General features: G+C 45.9%; 1 protein-coding gene across 1 annotated transcript in view; it reads right to left on the reverse strand.

The window, feature by feature from the left end:
* Nucleotides 1-26,220, reverse strand: part of LOC137356091 (ADP-ribose glycohydrolase MACROD1-like) — an 866,553-nt gene that overhangs the window by 390,986 nt on the left and 449,347 nt on the right. Inside the window, exon 5 of the mRNA XM_068021901.1 lies at nt 25,371-25,487. Coding sequence (XP_067878002.1) covers nt 25,371-25,487 — 117 coding nt within the window. The remainder of the gene's footprint in view (nt 1-25,370; nt 25,488-26,220) is intronic.

Genomic DNA, 26,220 nt, shown 5'->3' on the forward strand with positions numbered 1-26,220 from the left:
GTCAGTTCTGATGAAAGGTCATTAACCTGAAAAGTTAACTCTGCTTCCCTCTCCACAGATGCTGCCAGACCTGCTGAGTATTTCCAGCATTTCTTGTTTTTATGCCAACGCATACTGCCTGGGCTACTGTGGGAAGAATGAAAATTTGAGTGAGGAACTGGTAGGTTGGCAGCACTTGTGGAATTGTACCTCGGCAAGACTCTTCACATTCAGCCAATGAGAGAATTGGTGTGGGGGAGGTGGGGGGGGGGGGGGGGGGGGGCAGGGGAAAGAAACAGGGATATCGATGCTTTATTCTCAGAAGTGTTAAAAATATATGCTCTCCAATCCTATTAAGTGTTTGTTTTTAAATAGGTAAATAAGAGTTGTGTTAGGAAAATGACTTCTAAATATAAAAATAAAATTGTGCAGCTGTCACATCTGAATGCAATTTCCAAACTGCTGGCGCAGTCTCTAAGGGAGGCTGACAGTGTGATAACAGGTAAGATGAACAGAGACAAGACCGCACAGAAAGACAGCCAAATAGAATGCCTATCCCTCACACTGACACAATATTCCTCAGAGTGCAAAGGGCCTCAGCTGTTTATAGAATTATAGCTGCCGCAGAGATGGATCATCCACTCGGCGCTTCTGGCTGAAGAGGATGCAAATGCTTCAGCCTTGTCTTTTGCACTGATGTGCTGGTCTCCCTCATCATTGAGGATGGGGATAATTTTGGAGTCTCCTTGATTATATATACATTGATAAACATGCCTGCATAAGAAAGAACACGGAGTACAGTAATTTAGGTGATCTGCCTTACAGGTTTTGAAAGCCAGACAGGAACGCCCTTGGAGAAGTCCAAATGTGAGGTGATAAATGTGTGGATTAGGGTTTCAGTAGAAAGGGGGAAGAGGTGGAGGTAAAAGAAAGTGGTCTTGGTGATGGTTCAAGTGTGGGTACAGAAGCCTGATCTGGAGTTGAACAGAATAAGACGGTTCTGTACTTCTGGGCTTAATCTATGGTGGCAGCTGTGAATCAGATCGAGCTGAGGCAAGGAGAGTAAGTGTTTAGCTCATCCAGGTCTTCATGTCAGATAAGCAGTTTGGAAATGGGGTCAATAGAGGAGGCACAGTGGTCCTTCGGGCACATATGAAAACTGATCCCTTACTTCCAGATAATGCCCTCACCGAGGAAAAGTGCCACATAATAGGCTTGTTGGCAAAGTTGATGCCCATTGAATAAAAGGGACAGTAGTAGCATAGCTACAAAGTTGGCTGAGTGACAGGAAACAGAAAGTTGCGGTGAACAGCTGTTTTCAGACTTGAGGAAGGTATATAGTGGGGTTCCCCAGAAATCAGTATGAGGACTACTGCTTTCCTTGACCTATATTAATAACCTATATTTGGGTGTACAGGGCACAATTTCAAAGTTTGCAGATGACACAAAACTTAGAAGTATTGTGAACTGTGAGGAGGATAGTAATAGACTTCAAGAGGACATAGACAGGTTAGTGGAATGGGCGGACATTTGGCAGATGAAATTTAATACAGAGAAATGTGAAGTGATTCATTGTGGATTGGTAGAAAGAACGAGGAGAGGCAACATAAAATAAAGCATACAATTCTAAAGGGGGTGCAGGAGCAGAGGGACCTGGGGGTATATGTGCACAAATCGCTGAAGGTGACAGGGAAGGTTGAAAAAGCGGTTAAAAAGGCATAAAGGATCCTGGGCTTTATAAATCGAGGCATACAAAAGAAAGGAATTAATGGTGAACCTTTATAAAACACTGTTTCAGCCTCAACTGGAGTACTGTGTCCAATTCTGTGCACCGCACTTTAGGAAGCATGTGAAGGTATCGAAGAGGGTGCAGAAAAGATTTACGAAAATGGTTCCAGGGATGAGAGACTTCAGTTATGTGAATCGATTGGAGAAGCTGGGGTTGTTCTCCTTACAGATGAGAAGGTTGAGAGGAGATTTGATTGAGGCGTTCAAAATCATGAGGAGTCTGGACAGAGTAGACAGGGAGAAACTTTTTCCATTGGCGAAAGGATGGAGAACCAGAGGACTCCAATTTAAGGTGATTGGCAGAAGAACTAGAGATGACATGAGGAAAAGCTTTTTTACACAGCAAGTGGTTAGGATCTGGAATGCACTGCCTGAGAGTGTGGTGGAGGAAGATTCAATCATGGTTTTCAAAAGGGAATTGGATAAGCACCTGAAGAGAAAAGATTTGCAGGGCTACGGGAAAAAGGCAGGGGAGTGGGGGAACCAGCACAGACACGACGGCCGAATGGCTACCTTCTGTGCTGTAATCATTCTATGATTCAAAGTGAAGAAGAGCAGGGAGCTAAAGACTGAACCTTGGGGTAACCATTGGAGGCACTGCAAGTCCACAATGGGACCAGAAGAAAATGTAGAAGAACTGTGAAGGGGACATGCCTAAGGAGAATGGAATGGTCAACAGTGTTGAAAGCAATGGAGAGGTTGTACTGGATGAAGAGAGATAGCAAACCACATTTGCAGTCACACAGGGTATTTATGGTCTTCGTGCTGTGGATGAGGGAAGGAAGACTTATTGGAGGTCTTTGAATAGGGAGCTGTGAAGCAACACGGTCTGGAACTTTAAAAAGATCAGAGCATAACACAGGAGCAACGGTAGATTTAGTATTCCCTTCAGACTCCCACATCTAATTTTTTGGAGCAAGGAGAGAAAACTGAGCAAACGACAATGTAGTAATTATGTCTGTTCATGTTGTGTTAATGCATAACAACATACAGGATTTACTGAACACATCACTGACACCAATTGGCAGATGATCAATACTGAACCAGGGTTTACACTTACGAATGACAAAGTGTACAATTTGGACAACTGTGAACCTTTCTAGGGCATCCAAGTGTAATTAGACTGCCAACTGCCTATTGTATACTCAGACATACAACTAAATAAGATTCTGAATGGGGGTTAAATTACTGGTATGACAAAGGCATACCATTACATTTGGTGTAAAGTTAACTTTTTACAATTTTCCCCTCTTTATCTCTTGAGGGCACTGACCCATGCTGGGCTACACTTCCATAGGTATCAGCAGCCACCCTGCCAATCACTCAGCTTCTCAGCATGCACATCTAAGCCCAGGGAGTGACTGCTGGCAAGTTAGTCAACTGTGGGAGGCATCACAGCCAAAGCCAATTCCATCTTCATACGAAGCATTTACACGCAATTGCCATCAGGGGTCACCGGGTGGCACTCAGGAGTTGGAATGCTGACTGTCTTTACCCCCCAGTCCCCCTTACCCCAATCAAGGGCACTGAGGCCAATTCCACGCTGCCCTGGTTAAGATCAGCTGATTGAATGCAGACCAGGAATTGAACCTGGAACCTGCTAATGTACACGTCTTAGTGCAACACCACACATCTTAAAGTATTAAGTATCTGAAGTCACTGTTTATTCTGTGGGCTATGACTCACACAATACTCCACTAAACAACCTCTTCCATATGCAAGCACTGACAATAATTACAATGGACAAATTTAAGTTGAGGAAAGCAGGAAGCTGAACACTCTTGCCCATTAATATGCACTTATTGTAGAACACTTCTCACAAAATAAGAAAATAAATGAGAATTGTGTGTGTGGGGAAGGAGGGATGGGGAGAAGAGATACCATTCGGTGCATTTGTAATCTTGCTAGGCAAAATAAAACGTTCTCAAGGGTGTGTGACTCATTAGCAAATGTTGCTGTTGCTTTAAAGCAGCTAATTCAAGAACCTTGAACTGCACAGAAGCATGTTACCACAGTGACAGACATCACACATTCAAATGAAGGACGGCAAGTGTTAGCAATAATTGGGGTGGTCAGCTCTACACAGTAGGGGCGTTTTCACAATTACAACAGTGTAATAAGCAGTAGTTCGAAGACATAATGATAATATTTGGAACAGAGGCTCAGACTAAGTGCACATCTGTCAATTGGCATTGGCCTGTAAACAAAACAATCAAGCAGAATGAGTTTCTGCATCTAATTCTGCCCATTTCACCTGGATGGGAAGGTTTTTTTTTTAAACCTGAGGGTCCTTAGCTCCAGTTTTGAGATTTTGCAGCCTGACCTAGATTTGTAGTCAAACTGCAACAGAAGACAAAGAAGGAGAAGGGCAGCTTGGGCTGACGGACCAGCTTCAAGACAAACCTTAAATAAAAACAAGAATTGCTGGAACCACTCAGCAGGTCTGGCAGCAGCTGTGGAAAGAGAAGCAGAGTTAACCTTTCGGGTCAGTGACCCTTCTTCGGAACGAGCAAATATTAGAAATGTCAAAGGTTATAAACAAGTGAGACGGGGGTGGGGCAAGAGATAACAAAGGAGAGGGTGTAGATTGGATAAGGTCACATAGCTGACCAAAAGGTCATGGAGCAAAGGCAAACAATATGTTAATGGTGTGTTGAAACACAAAGCATTAGTACAGATAGGGTGTTAACGGACTGAAGATTGAACAGCAGCAAGTACAAATATGAAAAAAAACAGTGGGTAAGCAAACTGAACAAACTAAGATGAAATGAAATAAACATAAAAAAAAGTTGTAAAAAATGTAAAAAAGAAAAAATAACTAAAAATAAAAGTAAAATGGGAGGCCCGTCATGCTCTGAAATTATTGAACTCAATGTTCAGTCCAGCAGGCTGTAGTGTGCCTAATCGGTAAATGAGATGCTGTTCCTCGAGCTTGCGTTGATGTTCTGGAACACTGCAGCAAGCCCAGGATAGAGATGTGAGCATGAGAGCAGGCGGGAGTGTTGAAATGGCAAGCAACCAGAAGCTCAGGGTCCTGCTTGAGGACTGAGCGGAGGTGTTCCGCAAAGCAGTCACCCAGTCTGCGTTTGGTCTCCCCAATGTAGAGGAGACCACATTGTGAGCAGCGAATACAGTATACTACATTGAAAGAAGTGCAAGTAAATCGCTGCTTCACCTGAAAGGAGTGTTTGGGGCCTGGGATAGTGAGGAGAGAGGAGGTAAATGGGCAGGTATTACACCTCCTGCGATTACAGGGGAAGGTGCCATGGGATGGGGACGAGGTGGCGGGGGTAATGGAGGAGTGGACCAGGGTGTCGCGGAGGGAACGATCCCTTCGGAATGCTGACAGGGGAAGGGAGGGGAAGATGCGTTTGGTAGTGGCATCACGCTGGAGGTGGCAGGAATGGCGGAGGATGATCCTTTGGATATGGAGGCTGATGGGGTGGAAAGTGAGGACAAGGGGTCCCTATCACAGTTCTGGGAGGGAGGGGAAGGGGTGAGTGTAGAGGTACGGGAAATGGGCCGGACACGGTTGAGGACCCTGTCAACAACTTATTTCTTCCTATCTTGACTCTATCTTTTCTCCGCTGGTCCAGTCTCTTCCCACCTACATCCGTGACTCTTCTGACGCCCTAAGTCATTTTGACAATTTCCAGTTTCCTGGTCCCAACCACCTCCTCTTCACTATGGACGTCCAATCGCTCTACACCTCCATCCCCCACAAGGATGGTTTAAGGGCTCTCCGCTTCTTCCTTGAACAGAGCCCCAACTAGTCCCCATCCACCACCACCCTCCTCCGCCTGGCTGAATTTGTTCTCACATTGAACAACTTCTCCAACTCCACTCACTTCCTTCAAGTAAAAGGTGTTGCTATGGGTCCTAGTTATGCCTGTCTTTTTGTGGGATATGTCGAGCATTCCTTGTTCCAGTCCTACTCAGGCCCCCTCCCCCAACTCTTTTTCCGGTACATTGATGACTGTATCAGTGTCGTTTCCTGCTCCCGCCCCGAACTGGAAAACTTTATCAACTTTGCTTCCAATTTCCACCCTTCTCTCACCTTTACATGGTCCATCTCTGACACGTCCCTTTCCTTCCTCTACTTCTCTGTCTCCATCTCTGGGGATAGGCTGTCCACTAGTACTTATTATAAGCCCACCGACTCCCACAGCTACCTGGACTACACTTCTTCACACCCTACCTCCTGTAAGGACTCCATTCGATTCTCCCAGTTTCTCCGTCTCCGACGCATCTGCTCTGATGATGCTACCTTCCATGACGGTGCTTCTGATATGACCTCTTTTTTCCTCAACCGAGGATTCCCCCCCAACACTGTTGTTGACAGGGCTCTCAACCGTGTCCGGCCTATTTCCCGCACCTCTACCCTCACCCCTTCCCCTCCCTCCCAGAACCGTGATAGGGTTCCCCTTGTCCTTACTTTCCACCCCATCAGCCTCCATATCCAAAGGATCATCCTCTGCCATTTCCGCCAGCTCCAGCGTGATGCCACTACCAAACACATCTTCACCTGTCAGCATTCCAAAGGGATCGTTCCCTCTGCGACACCCTGGTCTAATTTCTAATATTTGCTCGTTCTGAAGAAGGGTCACTGACCCGAAATGTTAACTCTGCTTCTCTTTCCACAGATGCTGCCAGACCTGAGTGGTTCCAGCAATTCTTGTTTTTATTTCAGATTTCCAGCCTCCGCAGTATTTTGCTTTTATTCAAGACAAATCTTCTATGTGCAAGTAAAAATAAAACTGAAATGATTTATAGATGAAGTCGATTGTGATGCACAAACTCCAACAATTACATTTATTATAGTGCCATTAAAGTAGCAAAACGAGTGCTTCACAGGAACTTTATCAGACAAAATTTGACATCAAGCTATGTAAGGAAATACTAGGGCAGTGGTCAGAGATAGATTTTAAAGAATGTCTCAGAGTCATTTATGGCAAAGAAGACATAGAAGGAGGCAATTTTAAAGGAGTAAAATGAGGCGGAGAGGTTTAGGAAAGGAATTCTAGAGCTTCAAGCCCAAATGGCTAAGGCACAGCTGCCAATGACAAAACGATGAAAATGGGATACGCAAGAGACCAGAACAGGAGGAATGCAGAGATCTCGGAAGGGTGAAGGGCTGCAGGAGGTTACAGAGATAGGGAGGGATGAAGCCACGAAGGGACTTGAACACATTGCTACTTCCAATGAGTCATAGAGTTCTACAGCACAGAAATAGGCCCTTCGGCCCACCGTGTCTGTGCCAGCCATCAAGCCTATCTATTCTAATCCCATTTTCCAGCACTTGGCCCGTAGCCTTGTATGCTATGGTGTTTCAAGTGCTCATCTAAATACTTCATAAATTGACCTGAACAAGATATCTGTTACAATGACTCAGTATCAGAATGCAACGTGCAGTCTCAATGTAATTTAGAACAAAAATGTTTCAAAGTGATATAGAACAGAAACCGTAAATGCTGGAAATACACAGAAGGCCTGTCACTATCTGTTAGAACAAAGAACAAAGAAAATTACAGCACAGGAACAGGCCCTTCGGCCCTTCAAGCCTGCGCCAATCCAGATCCTCTATCTAAACATGTCGCCTATTTTCTAAGGGTCTGTATCTCTTTGCTTCCTGCCCATTCATGTATCTGTCTAGATACATCTTAAAAGACGCTATCGTGCCCGCATCTACCACCTCCGCTGGCAACGCGTTCCAGGCACCCACCGCCCTCTGCGTAAAGAACTTTCCACGCATATCCCCCCTAAACTTTTCCCCTCTCACTTTGAACTCGTGACCCCTAGTAATTGAATCCCCCACTCTGGGGAAAAAGCTTCTTGCTATCCACCCTGTCTATACCTCTCATGATTTTGTACACCTCAATCAGGTCCCCCCTCAACCTCCGTCTTTCTAATGAAAATAATCCTAATCTGCTCAACCTCTCTTCATAGCTAGCGCCTTCCATACCAGGCAACATCCCGATGAACCTCCTCTGCACCCTCTCCAAAGCATCTACATCCTTTTGGTAATGTGGCGACCAGAACTGCACGCAGTATTCCAAATGTGGCCGAACCAAAGTCTTATACAACTGTAACATGACCTGCCAACCCTTGTACTCAATACCCCGTTCGATGAAGGAAAGCATGCCGTATGCCTTCTTGACCACTCTATTGACCTGCGTTGCCACCTTCAGGGAACAATGGACCTGAACACCCAAATCTCTCTGTACATCAATCTTCCCCAGGACCTTTCCATTTACTGTATAATTCACTCTTGAATTGGATCTTCCAAAATGCATCACCTCGCATTTGCCCTGATTGAACTCCATCTGCCATTTCTCTGCCCAACTCTCCAATCTATCTATATTCTGCTGTATTCTCTGACAGTCCCCTTCACTATCTGCTACTCCACCAATCTTAGTGTCGTCTGCAAACTTGCTAATCAGACCACCTATACTTTCCTCCAAATCATTTATGTATATCACAAACAACAGTGGTCCCAGCACGGATCCCTGTGGAACACCACTGGTCACACGTTAACTAACATTATGGCTATAAAACTTCAACAGAAGTAGCGAGTTGGGTAGCCAAGTTTCTCCTGAATTCCTATTGGATTCTCCGGAAACCCTATTGGATTTATTAGTGACTATAATGTAGACGTCCTTCCATCTATGAAAGATGATGGATACACAGCAAACAATCCATTTAGGTGGGGTGTCTTCTCTTGGTGCACCTTTGCTGATGGCTGTGAAGGCCAATCCTTGAAAGGCAGGTTCTGCCACAAGTGCTGCACGTGAAGCTGCCAAATGACGCTGTGAGTTGCTGTTTTTGACATTGGCGCCTGTTACCAAGCTGCTGCGGCAACTGGTCATCGTGGTAGTGCACACCAGGCCACAGGATGTGTTGCCATTTTCCTCTTTTGCCAGCTATGACTCCCAAGTGCGATAGTCGACATTTAGGGCCTTTATGTTACACTTGCAAGTATCCTTGAGGCAGAGCTTTGGGCATCCCACTGATCATGTGGCCCCGGCTACCTCACCATACAAAAGGTCCTTGGGTATGCAACTGTCTTCCATCCTGCAGACGTGTCCGATCCACCAAAGCTGCCTCTATTTGATTCGTGCCAACACACTTGGGAGCTCTGCCTTTGAGAGGACTGCCACATTTGTGATTTTGTCCTGCCAGGATATACCCATAATGCGCCACAGACAGCGAAGATGGAAATTATTGAGCTTCTTTTCCTGGTAGCTGTAAGTCACCCATGTTTCCAGCCATACAGCAAGGTACTGAGAACACAGGCCTCATAAACAGTCAGCTTGGTGTTATCCCATGTGCGTTTCACAAGTTGGCCAAAGGTGGTAGCTGCTTTCCCTATGTGTGTATCGGGCTCTGCGTCAAGGGACAGATTGTCTGTCATCATGGACCCAAGGTAGCAGAACTTGCAACACCTGAACAAAGAACAGTACAGCTCAGGAACAGGCCATTCGGCCCTCCAAGCCTGCACCAATCTTGATGCCTGCCGAAACTAACACTTTCTGCACTTCCGGGGCCCATATCCCTCTATTCCCTTCCTATTCATATATTTGTCAAGATGTCTCTTAAATGTCGCTATCGTATCTGCTTCCACCACCTCCCCTGGCAACAAGTTCCACGTACTCACCACCCTCTGTGTAAAAAACTTGCCTCGCACATCCCCTCTAAACTTTGCCCCTTGCACCTTAAACCTACGTCCACTAGTAACTGACTCTTCCACCCTGGGAAAAAGCTTGTCCCATGACAACAGTTTTCTTGACGCTTATAGTGCGGGAGATCAAGTTACAGGCACGGTAGAGAAAGTCCACGAGTCTTTCAAGCTGAGTTTCCATATGAGCGACTAGCACATCATCATTAGTGTAGAGGAGTTCTCTGATCAGGACGCGATGTGTTTTTATCTTTGCTTTCAGCCTTGATAGATTGTAGAGCTTGCCATCTGACCTAGTGTGCACGTAGATTCCTTTCATATTTGCAGGGAAGGCGAAGGTCAGGAGCATGAAGAAGAAGATGCCAAACAGAGTGGGGGCTAGGACTCAATCCTGTTTCACTCCATTCTTCACTCAGAAACTGTCAGAGGTGGAACCATCAACCTATACAGTGCAGTGCATGTTGTCATAGAAGGAGCATATAAAACTGCCAATTTTTCTCCAAATCTTGTAGAACCCTGCTCAGCTGACAGTGTCGAATGCCTCAGTGAAACTACAAAAGTAGGGTAAAGGGATATACTCTGTTCCTTACACTTCTCTTGCAGCTGGCATTTGGAGAAGATCATATCCACAGTAGATCTGCTGGCACGGAAACCGCACTGTGCTTCTGGATACACTCAGTCTGAAAATAAATGGAATCTTTTAAGTATGACCCTAGCAAAGGCCTTCCCCGTGATGCTAAGGAGTGAGATACCCCTGTGGTTGTTTCAGTCTCCTCTGTCGCCTTTGTTTTTGTATAGTGTGATGATTTTGGCATCACGCATCTTCTGTGGAACACAGCCTACTTTCCAGCAGAGAAGGTGAAGGCCATAAAGGTGTTGCAATAGATGGGACTTTTTGTGCTTGATCAGTTCAACTGGGATTCCGTCCTTGCCAGGTGTCCTTCTGTTCACTCGGCAGTCTAAGGCCTTCTTGAGCTTCAGTGATGAGGGTTCTTCATGTAACTCATCCATGACAGGAAGTTGCGGGAGAGCGTTGAGCGCAGACTGAGAGCTATCCGATTCACAGTAGTGTTTAGTCCTTTCTTAACATGTGTATGTCAAGTCCAATGGCATCATTGGGACCCTACTGCAACTTTTACTGGACATCCTGAGCAGGAAGTGACAGAGAGTTCTCCCCAGGCCAACCCAGTGCCAAAGAGGACCGCGTTGAGAAAAGGCTCAAAAACACGAGTTTTTAAATTATTTCTCAACTTTCCTCTAGCTGCTAACTAAGAAAGCTTAGGCCTCCCCTAGCGCAATGTCACACCTTCCCTCCTCTTTCCTGATGTTGGGACAACCCACCAGCCAGTCCACCACTTACTTGCTGTTGACAATTTGTAGAATTTTCATTGGCTGGATCTCATTCTGCCGCAGGTGCGCTGGAAATTAACTGACTACCTTGCTGGTAGTCAAAATCCAGATTACACTTTTACAATTCAGCAATCTTTTCTTCACAAAGCAATTTTCTGTGTTTCCCTCTTACGCACCCCTGCCCCAACATCTCATTCTCCCCCACCCCATCCCGCCAACTTTCACTCCCACCTCCACACTTCACTCCCTCCACTTTGGTCATAAAATAGAAAAGCAGAATATTTTTTTAAAAGGTATGAAACTTGGGTGTGCTTGTACAAGGAACTCAAAGTTAGCATGCAGCAAGCAATTAGGAAGGCAAATGGCATGTTGGCCTTTAGTGCAAGGCAATGGGAGTACAAAAATAAAGAAATCTTGCTCCAATTGTAGAGGGTTTTGGTGAGACCACATCTAGAACACTGTGTGCAGTTTTGGTCTCCACATTTAAGAAAGGATATACTTGCATTGGAGGTGGTACAGCAAAGTTTCATTAAGTTGGTCCCTGGAATGAGGGTTTGTCCTATGATGAGTAAATTGGACCTAGATTCTCGAGAGTTTAGAAGAATGCAAGGTGATCTCATTGAAACATACAAGACTCTGAAGGGGTTTGACAGAGTAGACACTGAGAGACTGTTTCCGCTGATCGAGGAATCTAAAACACGGGAGCACAGTTTCAGGATAAGGGGCCAATTATTTAGGGCCGAGATGAGCAGAAATGACTTCACACAAAGGGTTGTAAATTTTTGAATTCTCTACCCCAGAGGGCTGTGGATGCTCCATCATTGAATACATTTAATGCTGGAATAGACAGATTTTTGGCCTCTCAGAGAATCAACGGATTTGGCAAGCAGGCAGGAAAGTGGAGGTGAAGCCTAAGGCCAGCCATGATCGTACTGAATGTCAGAGCAGGCTCGATGGGCCATATGGTTTACTCCTGCTCCTATTTTCTGTGTTCACACTCTCCCCCACCCCCAGGCCCTTCTCCCACTCCCAACAAGGTCGAATGGTGCACAAACAGTAAAGTATGTTTTCAGAATGCTTAATACAGGGCCAGGATCCGGCACACAAAAGGTTTCCATCCAGCCTGCGGATGTATTTCAGAGATATCAGTGAAATTTTCCACTGTCTTCTTCTTCCAAACCAGCTTTTTAAAAATGTCACACTCTCAGTTTCACTGCTGACAGGCGCTGACATCGGGAACAACGGTTTCTGAACTTCAGACAGACTCAGGGTCTTGTGGCAGCTTTTAAAAAAAAAAGTTGGAACCCACCGGAAGACCCTGAATCTGTCCGAAGTTCAGAAGCCGCTGTTCCGATGTCAGCTGTGAAAATGACTTGCGATTTAAAAAGAACTGACCAAACACAAAGGTGCCATGCTGAGCGCTCCCATTCCCTGCAACTGTCAGAGAAAGAGAGGAACAGAGGTGAGGGGAGAGGAAGGGGGGGGGGGGGGGCATAGAGAGAAGGCACAGTGAGAGAGGGGGGACAGAGCGTGAGAGAGAGAAGGGGGGCAGAGAGAAGGGGGGCAGAGAGACAAAGAGGGGGGCAGACAGAGGGAGAGAGGGGAGGACAGAGAGCAGGGCAATGATGCAGAGAGGGGGGAATGACACAGAGGGGGAGAACAACACGGGGGGAAGGAACGATGCAGAGGGAGGGAACGACTCAGAGGGGGAGGAACAACACAGAGAGGGGGAAACTACACAGAGAGGGGGAAACTACACAGAGAGGGGGGGAATGACACAGAGGGGGGGAATGACATGGGGGGAATGACACTGAGTGGAGGGAACAACACGGGGACGACGACACAGGGGGTGGGAACGACACGGGGGGGGACGACATGGGGGGGGAAACGACACGGGGGGGAAACGACACGGGGGGGAAACGACACGGGGGGGAAACGACACGGGGGGGAAACGACACGGGGGGGAAACGACACGGGGGGGAAACGACACGGGGGAGAAACGACACGGGGAGGAAACGACACGGGGGGGAAACGACACGGGGGGGGTAAACGACACGGGGGGTAAACGACACGGGGGGGTAAACGACACGGGGGGGGTAAACGACACGGGGGGGGTAAACGACACGGGGGGGGTAAACGACACGGGGGGGAAACGACACGGGGGGGAAACGACACGGGGGGGGAAACGACACGGGGGGGGAAACGACACGGGGGGGGAAACGACACGGGGGGGGAAACGACACGGGGGGGGAAACGACACGGGGGGGGAAACGACACGGGGGGGGGAAACGACACGGGGGGGGGAAACGACACGGGGGGGGAAACGACACGGGGGGGGAAACGACACGGGGGGGAAACGACACGGGGGGGGAAACGACACGGGGGGGGAAACGACACGGGGGGGGAAACGACACGGGGGGGGAAACGACACGGGGGGGGAAACGACACGGGGGGGGAAACGACACGGGGGGGGGGAAACGACACGGGGGGGGAAACGACACGGGGGGGGAAACGACACGGGGGGGGAAACGACACGGGGGGGGAAACGACACGGGGGGGGAAACGACACGGGGGGGGAAACGACACGGGAGGGAAATGACGGGGGGACGACACGGGAGGGGGACAACACGGGAGGGGAATGACACAGGGGGGAAACGACACGGGGGGAAACGACACGGGGGAAACGACACGGGGGGAAACGACACGGGGGGGAAACGACACGGGGGGAAACGACACGGGGGGAAACGACACGGGAGGGAAATGACGGGGGGGACGACACGGGAGGGGAATGACACAGGGGGGAAACGACATGGGGGGAAACGACACGGGGGGGGAAACGACACGGGGGGGGAAACGACACGGGGGGGAAACGACACGGGGGGGAAACGACACGGGGGGGAAACGACACGGGGGGGAAACGACACGGGGGGGAAACGACACGGGGGGGAAACGACACGGGGGGGGGAAATGACACGGGGGGGGGAAACGACACTGAGAGGGGGGAGTGACAGAGGGGGTGGGGGGACAGCACAGAGGAACAGAGAGAGAGTGATCAAGATCATTCCTGACAAATGGACATCTATCTGCAATACTCCACATCGCTACAAGTATGTGGGAAAACATTGACTAATTGTGCATGCAGAAAAATGCCAGGTATCTCACTAAATCAGTGTCCAACATAGTGATGAGAAAGTATGTCAATAAATTAATCTTGTCATTTAAAATTTCTTCACAAAAATGCATATTTGTTGTTGTTTTGACTAATCGTAAGATAAATTTATAATGCCTTTATCTTTCCAAAATTGTCTCACCTGCCCCCAAGTAAGATGCAAGACAAAAATGGTAACGTAGCACCATTCACCATCAGCACCCACCGCCTCCCCCCACCCCCCCAAGGCAAAAAGGTTGGACAACCCTTGCTTAACACCTGAAGTATGTCTCTAAGCAGCTTTCTGAGAGGTCAACTGTCTTGAACTGCTGCAAGGCACTTGACTCTTTAACTCCTTTCTGATATCAGCAAACAAGCATAAGTTGGGAGCTACAATTTGAACAAAACAATAGTAAAACAACATTGTAAAGGTTTGGATAAAAAAAAACACCCTCAGTCTTCCAGACAGAAGCCCTGCTGGCTTCCCATTACAGCATGCAGCAGTTACGAAAATGCTTGACCCTTCCTAGCCTCTGCCATCACCTCTGGTGTCTGTCCTAAACTTCCCCTGATCCTATTCCGCATATCTGAAAGTTTTGTGTTTACTCAAAAGTAGGGCGGCACAGTGGCGCAGTGGTTAGCACTGCAGCCTCACAGCTCCAGCGACCCGGGTTCAATTCAGGGTACTGCCTGTGCGGAGTTTGCAAGTTCTCCCTGTGTCTGCGTGGGTTTTCGCCGGGTGCTCCGGTTTCCTCCCACAGCCAAAGACTTGCAGGTTGATAGGTAAATTGGCCATTATAAATTGCCCCTAGTATAGGTAGGTGGTAGGGAAATATAGGGACAGGTGGGGATGTGGTAGGAATTTGGGATTAGTGTAGGATTAGTATAAATGGGTGGTTGATGGTCGGCACAGACTCGGTGGGCCGAAGGGCCTGTTTCAGTGCTGTATCTCTAAATAAAAAATAAATAAAAAAAATCCCCTCTTTGAAGTCTCATTTTGAAGCTGAAGACCTCTAGTTTACCTCATTGTTTGTCAAAGTTCATCCCTCTAACACTGGGATCAGCACCCTCCTCAAGAAACTGGTCCTTTTAAATCGCAGCAATCACAACTGCAGATAGCACTCTAGATCCATTAAGCAAGGTTTACTAGTACAGGAGTGCACAGCAGGCCACAAAAGGGAAAAGGGACAAAGCAGTTTATTTCAAACAACCTGTACATGAGAAGGGTATTGCTCCCATGATCTTTCTCTCCTCCTTATCCCAGAAGTTACTGAGGACAATGCAAGTGGCCCAACTGAGATCAATTAACTCAGCACATACGGACAATTAAACCAGGAACTCTATTGATCTGTTGGGATTAGTGACACACTACGCAGTGCCCCTACTTAACCAATATTTGAAGTAATTTTCTTTTTAATTAGCCAACCAGAAACTGGGCTGTGCTACAAATTCCTTAGCTTTGAGTTATTCCTTTCCTGGACCAACTCCCTTGCTCTAAATAGCAACTCGCCTGTGCCTGGGTTTTCTTTGGACTACATTCACCAGGATTTCCTATATAACTTCTTTTTCTTGTTTAAAAAATTGAAGAGAAGGTCTCTTGCTGGGATGACTCTCCCTATTTCACAGAAAAAATCTTGCCAAATGCCCCAGTTTAAAATATTTATAATTAGTGTCATGCTAGACCCCCACCTGCCAAGAATGAGACACATTAATTTTGTCATGAATATTGATTTTAAACTGTTACTGGAGTGAAGAAAGGACTTGTTAAAGGACGTGGCTGGAAAAGACATTTGCATGTTAACAGATGGTGATTGGAAGGACAAAGGACCATTCCCTGACACATTCAACCCACAATGGACCTTGATCACCAGGTATTGTGTGAAACAGCAGCATTCCAGAGACTGCTAAGGTGAAACAATCCAAGATGTGGTCAGACCAGTTAGTCACATGACTAACCTGCCTAGCAACCTGGGGTTTTCTGAATGGCACAAACAGATGGAACTCAAAGAATTTTTGCTCCTGGACAGAGAAGATCTTTCCTGTCTGCTCCCATCTCTTTCTCACAATCCACCAAAGACACATGAACCCCAAGAGAGAGAAGTCTCCTACAGTGAACAAGTTTTAAGAAGAATACTGGGCCCCAACGAAAAGCAAGATCTACCGACAATCAAGTACAGTGAGCTCGAAGAACCATAACAAAAACTCTTCAAATATTGCCTCAAACCTTTCCACTTTCTTCTACTCTTTTCTGTCTCTATTTGCATGCGTGTATCGCGTATGCATGCTAGCTTGGGCACATCGTGTATCCATAGGCGTCAACCGAATTAGAGTTTAAGTTCAAGTTTAATAAATTTCAACTTTTTTCTTTAAATCTAAGAAGGCCTGTTTGTGCTGGTTTCTTTGCCTAATAATTGGAAAGTGGTAAACAAGGATTCACCAAGGGGGAGCTAAAAACACAGTGTGTTTAAAATTAAACCCTGTTACGAAAAGACCAGGTTGAAGGCTGAGAGGGAACCCAAGACACCTTTCTCACCGGATCGTAACATTGGGTTGAATTTAATTTTTTTTGTATTTTCTTTTACAGATTGAAGGAATACTGTTGCAGAAATAAATTCCAAGTATACAGGATCTTGTGTGGCTCATGAAGACTGACACACTGAATATGCCCTGGACACAGTTACTGACAGCTACTGATTCTTCACAGCTGGAAGTGAGGGATTTTCTAAAAAATCTGACATCTCGGGACTACCTCAGGTAAATCAATGCTAAGCTGACATACACAACTACACTTAGTGATGCTGTTGGCTCCAACAGCTTCTGAAGATTTATATATGAAGTGGGTTGACGAAGGAAGAACACAACCATTAAAATTCAGAAATCAGACTTTGAATCTTATTGCTAACCTTTGAGTAGGTTTATGAAAAGGGTGCCTGGTCGCAAGATCAAGACAGAAAAATTCCACACAATAACTCAATAAGGAAGAGTTCTGTCCCAGCCAATTTGAACTGAAATGTGCAACTCGGGGGCCTGTCAGTTGTACCGCTATGCTTCACTCCTCCCACCTCCCCACACTTTCCTACCATCACAGATACCTTCAGGTATTTTACAGCACTTCTCTTCCACCCACACAATTCACTCCATTAGAATGTAAGAACATCAGAAATAGGAAGATAGATTTCTTTCACTTACTTTCTGAAGTTATTCTTGATCCCCCGTCGAGTGTCCAGTTTAATTATATGACACACGTGAATGAAGAAAACTATTCAATCCACTCATTCAACCATTCAGAAAGATCCCAAAACACCTCCAACTGTTTCTTCAATGACCCCCGGATTTTGCCTCCCGTTCATGGGTTTTGTTTATTCTTTCTGTGAAGAACCTCCTGATATCAATCCTAAATTTGCCTTTTTACTGGTTTTTACTGTTCCCTTGGCCTAGAGGTGTATGGGCCAAATTTCCGAGGTTGACAGAGGCGTAAGTCAGCAATTGCAACTTTGCAGAGGGCGAATGTTGGAGGCAAGGGGAGGAGAGGAGCTTTTTTTCAAGAGGTCCACTATTTGCTTGGGTTCTGCTGCAGAGGTGCCCTGGCATCAATTCAGCTGAAGAAATTTCTGCCCTCGCAGTGACAAAGGATAGTGGAGACAGGATGACTTCACAATTTGCTCTGTTTGCCAAAACCTGTAAACCAAGGCAGAAATCAAGGAACACTGCTGATCCGGGTGTGATCCTGGAGACGAGGGAAAAAGTGCCTGTTATACTCAGGGAGCCTTCCCCTGCTTTGTGGAAAGAATCACTGAACTACCAGCTGAGGGCTGAATGACACACTTCCTTTGACGGCAAACACAAAAGACATTTTGTATACAGTAGACTATCACAAACAGCAATGACATAAATGATTGATTAACCAACACCAAGAGAAAGAGTTAAAGGAAAGATGTTTTCCATGACACGAGGAGAACTACCTGCTCTTCTTTGTACAGTATACATTCGTGCCCACATAATCTTTTCACTAGTAGACCACCAGTGTACACAATGTAGAAGGTAGTTTACCATCCAGGAGATCTGGAGTATGCAAAATGCTTGTACAATACTGTGGGCTCCTTAACATCTACCTTAACCAATAGGTCTCAGTTTGCATCTCATCTGAAGGACAGCACCTCTGACAATGCAACACTCCTTTAGTATGGCACTGAAGTTTCAGCCTAGCTTGTGACCTGCAGTGGAGCTTGAATCCAAACCTTCTGACGCAGAGACAAAGGTGTTACCAATTGAGCCAAGGTGACACTGAACTATTACTAGCTATGATATATGAGTAAACATGGACCCAAAGCCTAGCTCATCATTCCATGGCACAGCAAATTGGAGTACAATTAGATGTGACAGATCATCATTTAGTATCAATTGCCATATCCACAGTTAACAGTAAGAAAGCGAAGAATTCATCCAAAGAATAACTTGCGTCAGAAATTTTTAAAAATGAAAATGCCAGATGATAATGATGCTCACAGTAGTTCCTTTAATTTTGAAATGTATGGTGCACTGTTCTTCAATAACATAAGTCCAGTGGTTCATTTAAAATCGCTGTTGTCAGCAATATGACTTTTTTCCTTAAGCTGTCAGATATTCCCAGTAGACGATGAGCTGTCAGTTAAAAACTCACAGTCGATTTAAATAAATCCATTCATCTTATATGTTCCATATGTACTGGAGAGGCGGTGGCGCAGTGGTATTGTCACTGAACTAGTAACCCAGAGACCCAGGGTAGTGCTCTGGGGACATGGGTTCAAATCCCACCACAGCAGAAGGTGGAATTTGAATTCAATTAATAAATCTGAAATTAAAAAAGCTAGTCTAATGATGGCCATGAAACCATTGTCAATTGTTGTAAAAACCCATCTAGTTCACTAATGGCCTTTAGGGAAGGAAATATGCTGTCCTTACCTGGTCTGGCCTACATGTGACTCCAGACTCACAGCAATGTGGTTGACTCTTAATTGCCCTCTGAAATGGCCTAGCAAGCCACTCAGTTGTATCTAACCACTACAAAGTCAATTTCAAAAAAGGAATGAAACCGGTCGAACCACCCGGCATCGACCTCGGCACCGGAAACGACAACCCTGTCGACCCTGCAAAGTCCTCCTTACGAACATCTGGGGGCTTGTGCCAAAGTTGGGAGAGCTGTCCCACAGACTAGTCAAGCAACAGCCTGACATAGTCATACTCACGGAATCATACCTAACAGACAATGTCCCAGACACTGCCATCACCATCCCCACCGGCAGGACAGACCCACCAGAGTTGGTGGCGCAGTGGTATACAGTCAGGAGGGAGTTGCCCTGGGAGTCCTCAACATCGACTCTGGACTCCATGAAGTCTCTCGGCATCAGGTCAAACATGGGCAAGGAAAATTCCTGTTGATTACCACCTACCACCCTCCCTCAGCTGATGACTCAGTACTCCTCCATGTTGAACACCACTTGGAGGAAGCACTGAGGGTTGCAAGGGCACAGAATGTACTCTGGGTGGGGGACTTCAATGTCCACCAAGAGTGGTTCAGTAGCACCACTACTGACCGAGCTGGCCGAGTCCTAAAAGACATATCTGCTAGACTGGGTATGCAGCAGGTGGTGAAGGAACCAACAAGAGGGGAAAACATACTTGACCTCGTCTTCACCAATCTGCCTGCTGCAGATGCATCTGTCCTTAACAGTATTGGCAGGAGTGACCACCGCACAGTTGTTGTGGAGACAAAGTCTCACCTTCACATTGAGGATACCCTCCTTCGGGTTGTGTGGCACTACCACCGTGCTAAATGGGATAGATTTTGAACAGATCTAGCAATGCAAAACTGGGCAGCCATGAGGCGCTGTGGGCCATCAGCAGCAGCAGAATTGTACTCAACCATAATCTGTAACCTCATGGCCCAGCATATCCCCCACTCTACCATTACCATCAAGCCAGGAGACCAACCCTCGTTCAATGAAGAGTGCTGGAGGGCATGCCAGGAGCAACACCAGACATACCTCAAAATGAGGTGTCAACCTGCTGAAGCTACAACACAGGACTATCTACATGCTAAACTGCGTAAGCAGCATGCGATAGACAGAGCTAAGCGATCCCATAACCAACGGATCAGACCTAAGCTCTGCAGTCCTGCCACATCCAGCCATGAATGGTGGTGGACAATTAAACAACTAACTGGAGGAGGTGGCTCCACAAATATCCCCATCCACAATGATGGGGGAGTCCTGCACATCAGTGCGAAAGTTAAGGCTGAAGCATTTGCAACAATCTTCAGCCAGAAGTGCCGACTTGATGATCCATCTCGGCCTCCTCCTGCAGTCCCCAGCATCACAGATGCCAGACTTCAGCCAATTCGATTCACTCCACATGATATCAAGAAACGACTGAAGGCAATGGATACTGCAAAGGCTATGGGCCCTGACAATATTCCGGCAATAGTACTGAAGACCTGTGCTCCAGAACTTGCTGCGCCCCTAGCCAAACTGTCCCAGTACAGCTGCAACACTGGTATCTACCCTGCAATGTGGAAAATTGCTCAGGTATGTCCTGTACACAAAAAGCAAGACAAGTCCAACCCGGCCAACTACCGCCCCATCAGCTAACTCTCAATCATCAGTAAAGTGATGGAAGGTGTCATCAACAGTGCCATCAAGTGGCACTTGCTTAGCAATAATCTGCTCAGTGAGGCTCAGTTTGGGTTTCGCCAGGGCCACTCAGCTCCTGACCTCATTACAGCCTTGGTTCAAACATGGACAAAAGAGCTGAACTCAAGAGGTGAGGTGAGAGTGACTGCCCTTGACATCAAGGCAGCATTTGATCGAGTATGGCATCAAGGAGCCCTAGCAAAACTGAGGTCAATGGGAATCAGGGGGAAAATCCTCCGCTGGCTGGAGTCATACCTAGTGCAAAGGAAGATGGTTGTGGTTGTTGGAGGTCAATCATCTGAGCTCCAGGACATCACTGTAGGAGTTCCTCAGGGTAGTGTCCTAGGCCCAACCATCTTCAGCTGCTTCAGCAATGACCTTCCTTCAATCATAAGGTCAGAAGTGGGGATGTTCGCTGATGATTGCACAATGTTCAGCACCATTCGTGACTCCTCAGATATTGAAGCAGTCCGTGCAGAAATGCAGCAAGACCTGGACAATATCCAGGCTTGGGCTGATAAGTGGCAAGTAACATTCGCACCACACAAGAGCCAGGCAATGGCCATCTGAAACAAGAGAGAATCTAATCATCTTCCCTTGACATTCAATGGCATTACCATCGCTGAATCCCCCACTATCAACATCCTAGGGGCTACCATTGACCAGAAACTGAACTGGAATAGCCATATAAATACCGTGGCTACAAGAGCAGGTCAGAGGCTAGGAATCCTGCAGCGAGTAACTCAACTCCTGACTCCCCAAAGCCTGTCCACCATCTACAAGGCACAAGTCAGGAGTGTGATGGAATACTCTCCACTTGCCTGGATGGGTGCAGCTCCAACAACACTCAAGAAGCTCGACACCATCCAGGACAAAGCAGCCCACTTGATTGGCACCCCATCTACAAACATTCACTCCCTCCACCAGCGACGCACAGTGGCAGCAGTGTGTATCATCTACAAGATGCACTGCAGCAATGCACCAAGGCTCCTTAGACAGCACCTTCCAAACCCACGACCTCTACCAACTAGAAGGACAAGGGCAGCAAATGCATGGGAACACCACCACCTGCAAGTTCCCCTCCAAGTCACACACCATCCTGACTTGGAACTATATCGCCTTTCCTTCACTGTCGCTGGGTCAAAATCCTGCAACTCCCTTCCTAACAGCACTGTGGGTGTACCTCCCCCACATGGACTGCAGCGGTTCAAGAAGGCAGCTCACCACCACCTTCTCAAGGGCAATTAGGGATGGGTAATTAATGCTGGCCTGGCCAGCGACGCCCACATCCCATGAGTGAATTTTTAAAAAAGTCCTTTGCACTTGTAGGACACCATCCAATAAAAATTAGATTCATGTATGAATAGTTTCCATTCAAATCAACACCAGCCTTTGCGGTAAGTTTAAACAGGTAGGTTTTAAGGAGAGTACGTATGAACATACAAATTAGGTGCAGGAGTAGGCCACTCGGCCCCTCGAGCCTGCTCCATCATTCAACAAGATCATGGCTGATCTGACTGTAACCTCAACTCCACATTTCCACCTACCCCAAACAACCTTTCCCCCCTTGCTTATCAAAATCTATCTACCTCTGCCTTAAAAATATTTAAAGGCTCTGCTTCCACCTCCTTTTGAGGAAGAGTTCCAAAGATTCACGATCCTCAGAGAAAAGATTTCTCCTCATCTCTGTCTTAAATGGGCAACACCATTTTTTAAACAGTGACCCCTAGCTCTAGATTCTCCCACAAGAAGAAACCTCCTTTCCACATTCACCCTGTCAAGACCCCTCAGAATCTTATATGTTTCAATCAAGTTGCCTCTTACTCTTCTAAGATCCAGTGGATACAAGCCTAGCCTGTCCAACCTTTCCTCATAAGACAATCCGCCCATTCCAGGTATTAGTCCAGTAAACCTTCTCTGAACTGCTAAAAGAAGAGTGTTAAAAGAGAGTGAGTCAGCAATGTTTAATGAGTGACTTGCAGAGCTGAGGGTCCATATGACTGAAGGCATGGCAGCCAATGGTTCAAGGGGCCAGAATTGGATGAACACAAAGTTTAAAGGGGGTATTATGTGGCAGAGGAAGCTGAACAGATAGTCTCAATCTCAGTGACAAAGAAATCTATCAGCTTCTTGCATTTTTGTTGAAGGTGAGGCATAAGGGACAGAGGTGTAAGGAGACAGCGGATAGTAGCTGATAGTAGAGGAAAGAAGTCAGGAGATTAACTTTGCTTTCTCGGCTGATCCTGGAATAGTGAACATTTGTGGCAGAACCAGGTTCAATAGTGCTTGATGTGGTCCAGCTACATCTAATGCTGGATGGTGAAACCATCTGCGCCCCTTAAACTTGATAATCTTGATCACAGACAATGCCATCTTGAGGAAACAAAGATGTGGGGCATTCCAAGGGGGCTAAGCAGATCAACAGTAGCAGAAGTATTGTGGCAATTGGAGGGTCAAAGGCTACACAGGAGTTTCAAAAATGTAATTGTAAGTGACTTGCAGGATTGCTTCTTCAAGGGGCAGTCCCAGAAGTGAGTGAGATTAGGATTGGGAATGGGGCTATGGGGGTGTTGAGGAATACAAGGAAGTGGGCAGAGAGGGCTTTGTCTGTGATAATTTCCGATCTCTAACACCAATTAAATCCCGGTTGACCTGAGTTTGCGTATATTTAATAAATGGTCTGTGTGTCCATACAGGAACACAGATCCACCTTGGCAGCAGTGATATATTTTGCATTCGATGGTATAAATGTCCTGTCCTAATGAAGCAGCATATCATCCAATTTAACGTCAGTCCAGAGAAAAATGGCGAGAAATGCCATGGGAAATCCACTGGTCATAAAATGAAAGGTCATTATGTTGTAATTACATTGCTATCAACAAATCTTTATATCCTCTCCAATTAATGTTAATGGATATTCTACCACATCTTACAGAATCCTTGAAAAAAATTTAAAACACCTATATATCTGATCTGTTCTTTTACAGTTATTACAAATATGCTTAATAATATCAGACTGTCATGCAGGTTTTTAATAATCTACAAAGCTACAACTAAGGTGAATTCACAATAGGTGGTCACAAAACTATGGGCATGACGTATAGAACAGCGCAACCTGTTCATTGGGATTGCACAATACAGCCTGAATAACTGGCAGAATCCTAAACATCCACTGTTTGCATATTGACATTTTGGAAAAGTGCTTTTTTGGTGTATTGGTGATAATATCTGAAACATTGCTGAGTTCTCTCAAGTTACCACTTGGTTTCAAATGCCTTTAACTACTTTCAATGGATCCCTTTGCTGTGGAAATCACCTCATTACACTGAATATGCGGCATGATCTCAGAGTTACTTTTATAGCTTGCTCAGTTTGATCGTGAAGCTCGCCACCTTCAATGTCAGTGTCATCAACCTGACCCATTGTCAGTGCCATCGAAGGTAGCAAGTCTCTCTTTTGGGGAGTGGGCTCACATTGTGCCATTTTGGCTGTGGGCTGGCTGAGCACTGTGGAGAATGGCATTTTTCTCAGCATTGGGCAAGTTCCACAGGGTTGCCTCCAACTACTCACTTGCCTTTTAAGGTGAAGTCATCACTCATTAGGCAATCTAATTCAATAATATGTTTTAGCATCTTCTTCCAGCCTGTTCACATTTGCATGTGATGAAGTGTTAGGTTTTAGTAAATCACCATGATATGTGGTCTCACTGTAGCTCTGCTGCAGATCAGATTTTTGTTTGGCCTTTTAAACACAATCTCTTAGAAACAGTAGTGACCTAATGATTTTTTGCGATGGGTGTGAATGATTCAACACGGGTCTCTTACAGGCAGATTGCTCACTTTCAGCTTCAGTGAAAATATGTTGTTATCTCTGTATCCCTTAAAAATGTCCCAAAACAATCAGACCATGCTAGAAACAGTGAGAAGGAATAAAAATATAAATGTGCTTAAATCACCTTGTGCAATATTCATTCATCTGTTCGCATGGCACAGTGTGATTTCAACTCACTTGCCATTTTGTCAATAGGTTAACACCCTTGGTAAAATAGAGGGTAAAGGACTTTCACTCATTAGCGTCTAAAGATGCTATATTATATTCCAGAAAGCCAGTTGGTGGAGGATAGTACTGGAGCCAATCTTTATTCAGTCTAACATTTATTTACAGAGTGAAACATTACAAACATACACCTCCTAACTCAACTACACCCCATTTTCAGTGAGTGTCTCTTAATATGTGCTTAAGTGAATCCTCACTGAATGCCCCCCCATCTGCATATACAACTGATATCCAACTAACCAGCACTAACATAATGCGAATAGTATTATCTCAGAATGAAAATAAAACCAGTTGCATGCCTCAAAACAAGAGAAGGTTCCTGAAATTGTTTCCAAACACAACGTGAAATGCTGCAAAAATAACAAGAATACTCACCTCCAGTAACCTTTAGTTGGAGGGCATCTTGTTAGTACTTTCAAACATAAAACATTCCAATATTACATCTCTCCTGGCACATTTTTTCTAAAAATAATTTTAAGTTGAACTTTTCAGCGACCGAAATGGAGTTGAAAGTTGATGAGAGATCTAAACTTGGACTCTAGTCAAAATCCTTTATATATCGTAACAACCAATTATTGGGACACTTCTTGATTAAACATAAATGCAAGTGTGACTGCAGTGGCTGATGCATAAGGGATTTCCCTTAGCAGGAAGAAAACAGCTGGTTTTGTGTTAACAGGAAAAATGTAACATTATCTATACTCACACTTGGCAGGCAGACAGTAACCACTGGTAATTTTAGCATCTCCGGTGTTGCACCCTCCCAGCGTACTGCACTCCTTCTGCAGCAAGGGTCCTGCTGCTGCATGGATAGAGCCGTCCACTGCAAAAGAAAAACACCATTCAGTCAATGTATTTTGTGGTGTAATAACTTTTTATAACTTGAGGTGGTCACAACCATGAGGAAGTGATCTGGCAGTCAATCTTACAATCAAACAAGCTCAAAAACACAGTCCCGATAAAACCTTCACCCAACACAAAAAAATTGCTTACATGGAGAATATGAACTTTACAGAAACAGCATTCCTAATTCTTCAGGAAATCTTTTTTCTCCCACACATCCAAAAAGGTGGGAATTTGTTTGTGTTCCATGGCTTCTACATAGTACCTATATCACAGGAACAGGATTCTCTGCCCAACAGGTTTACACCGGTGCTGGTGCTGCACATGAATCTCTTCCCACCTTACTTCATCTCGTCCTATTAACCTATCATTTTTCTTGTCTATTTTTCAGTTTCCACCCTGCAAGTTATTCCTCCTCTGCTCAAGGTACTGTCTTTTGTTGAGGTACAGTCCAATGAGCACACACTGCTGTTCAGTACCTTGCCCAAGTGATCATTCTTCAGGTGTTCGTCTAGACAGTGAGTGCTGGCAGGCCATTCAATCACAGGGCATCAAGGCTGATCCCAACTCCATTCTCACACAAGGCCCACACATGTATGCTTTCCATCAGGGGTCACTGACCAGCGACCAGGAGCAGGAGTTCTGTTAACACAGCGTGGAAAGAAAGATCGTGCTGGCATTTCTATAGCATATCCTCAGGCCATTCCATAGCA

The sequence above is a fragment of the Heterodontus francisci genome, chromosome 44 (assembly GCF_036365525.1).
Source record: "Heterodontus francisci isolate sHetFra1 chromosome 44, sHetFra1.hap1, whole genome shotgun sequence".
Lineage (NCBI taxonomy): Eukaryota > Metazoa > Chordata > Chondrichthyes > Heterodontiformes > Heterodontidae > Heterodontus > Heterodontus francisci.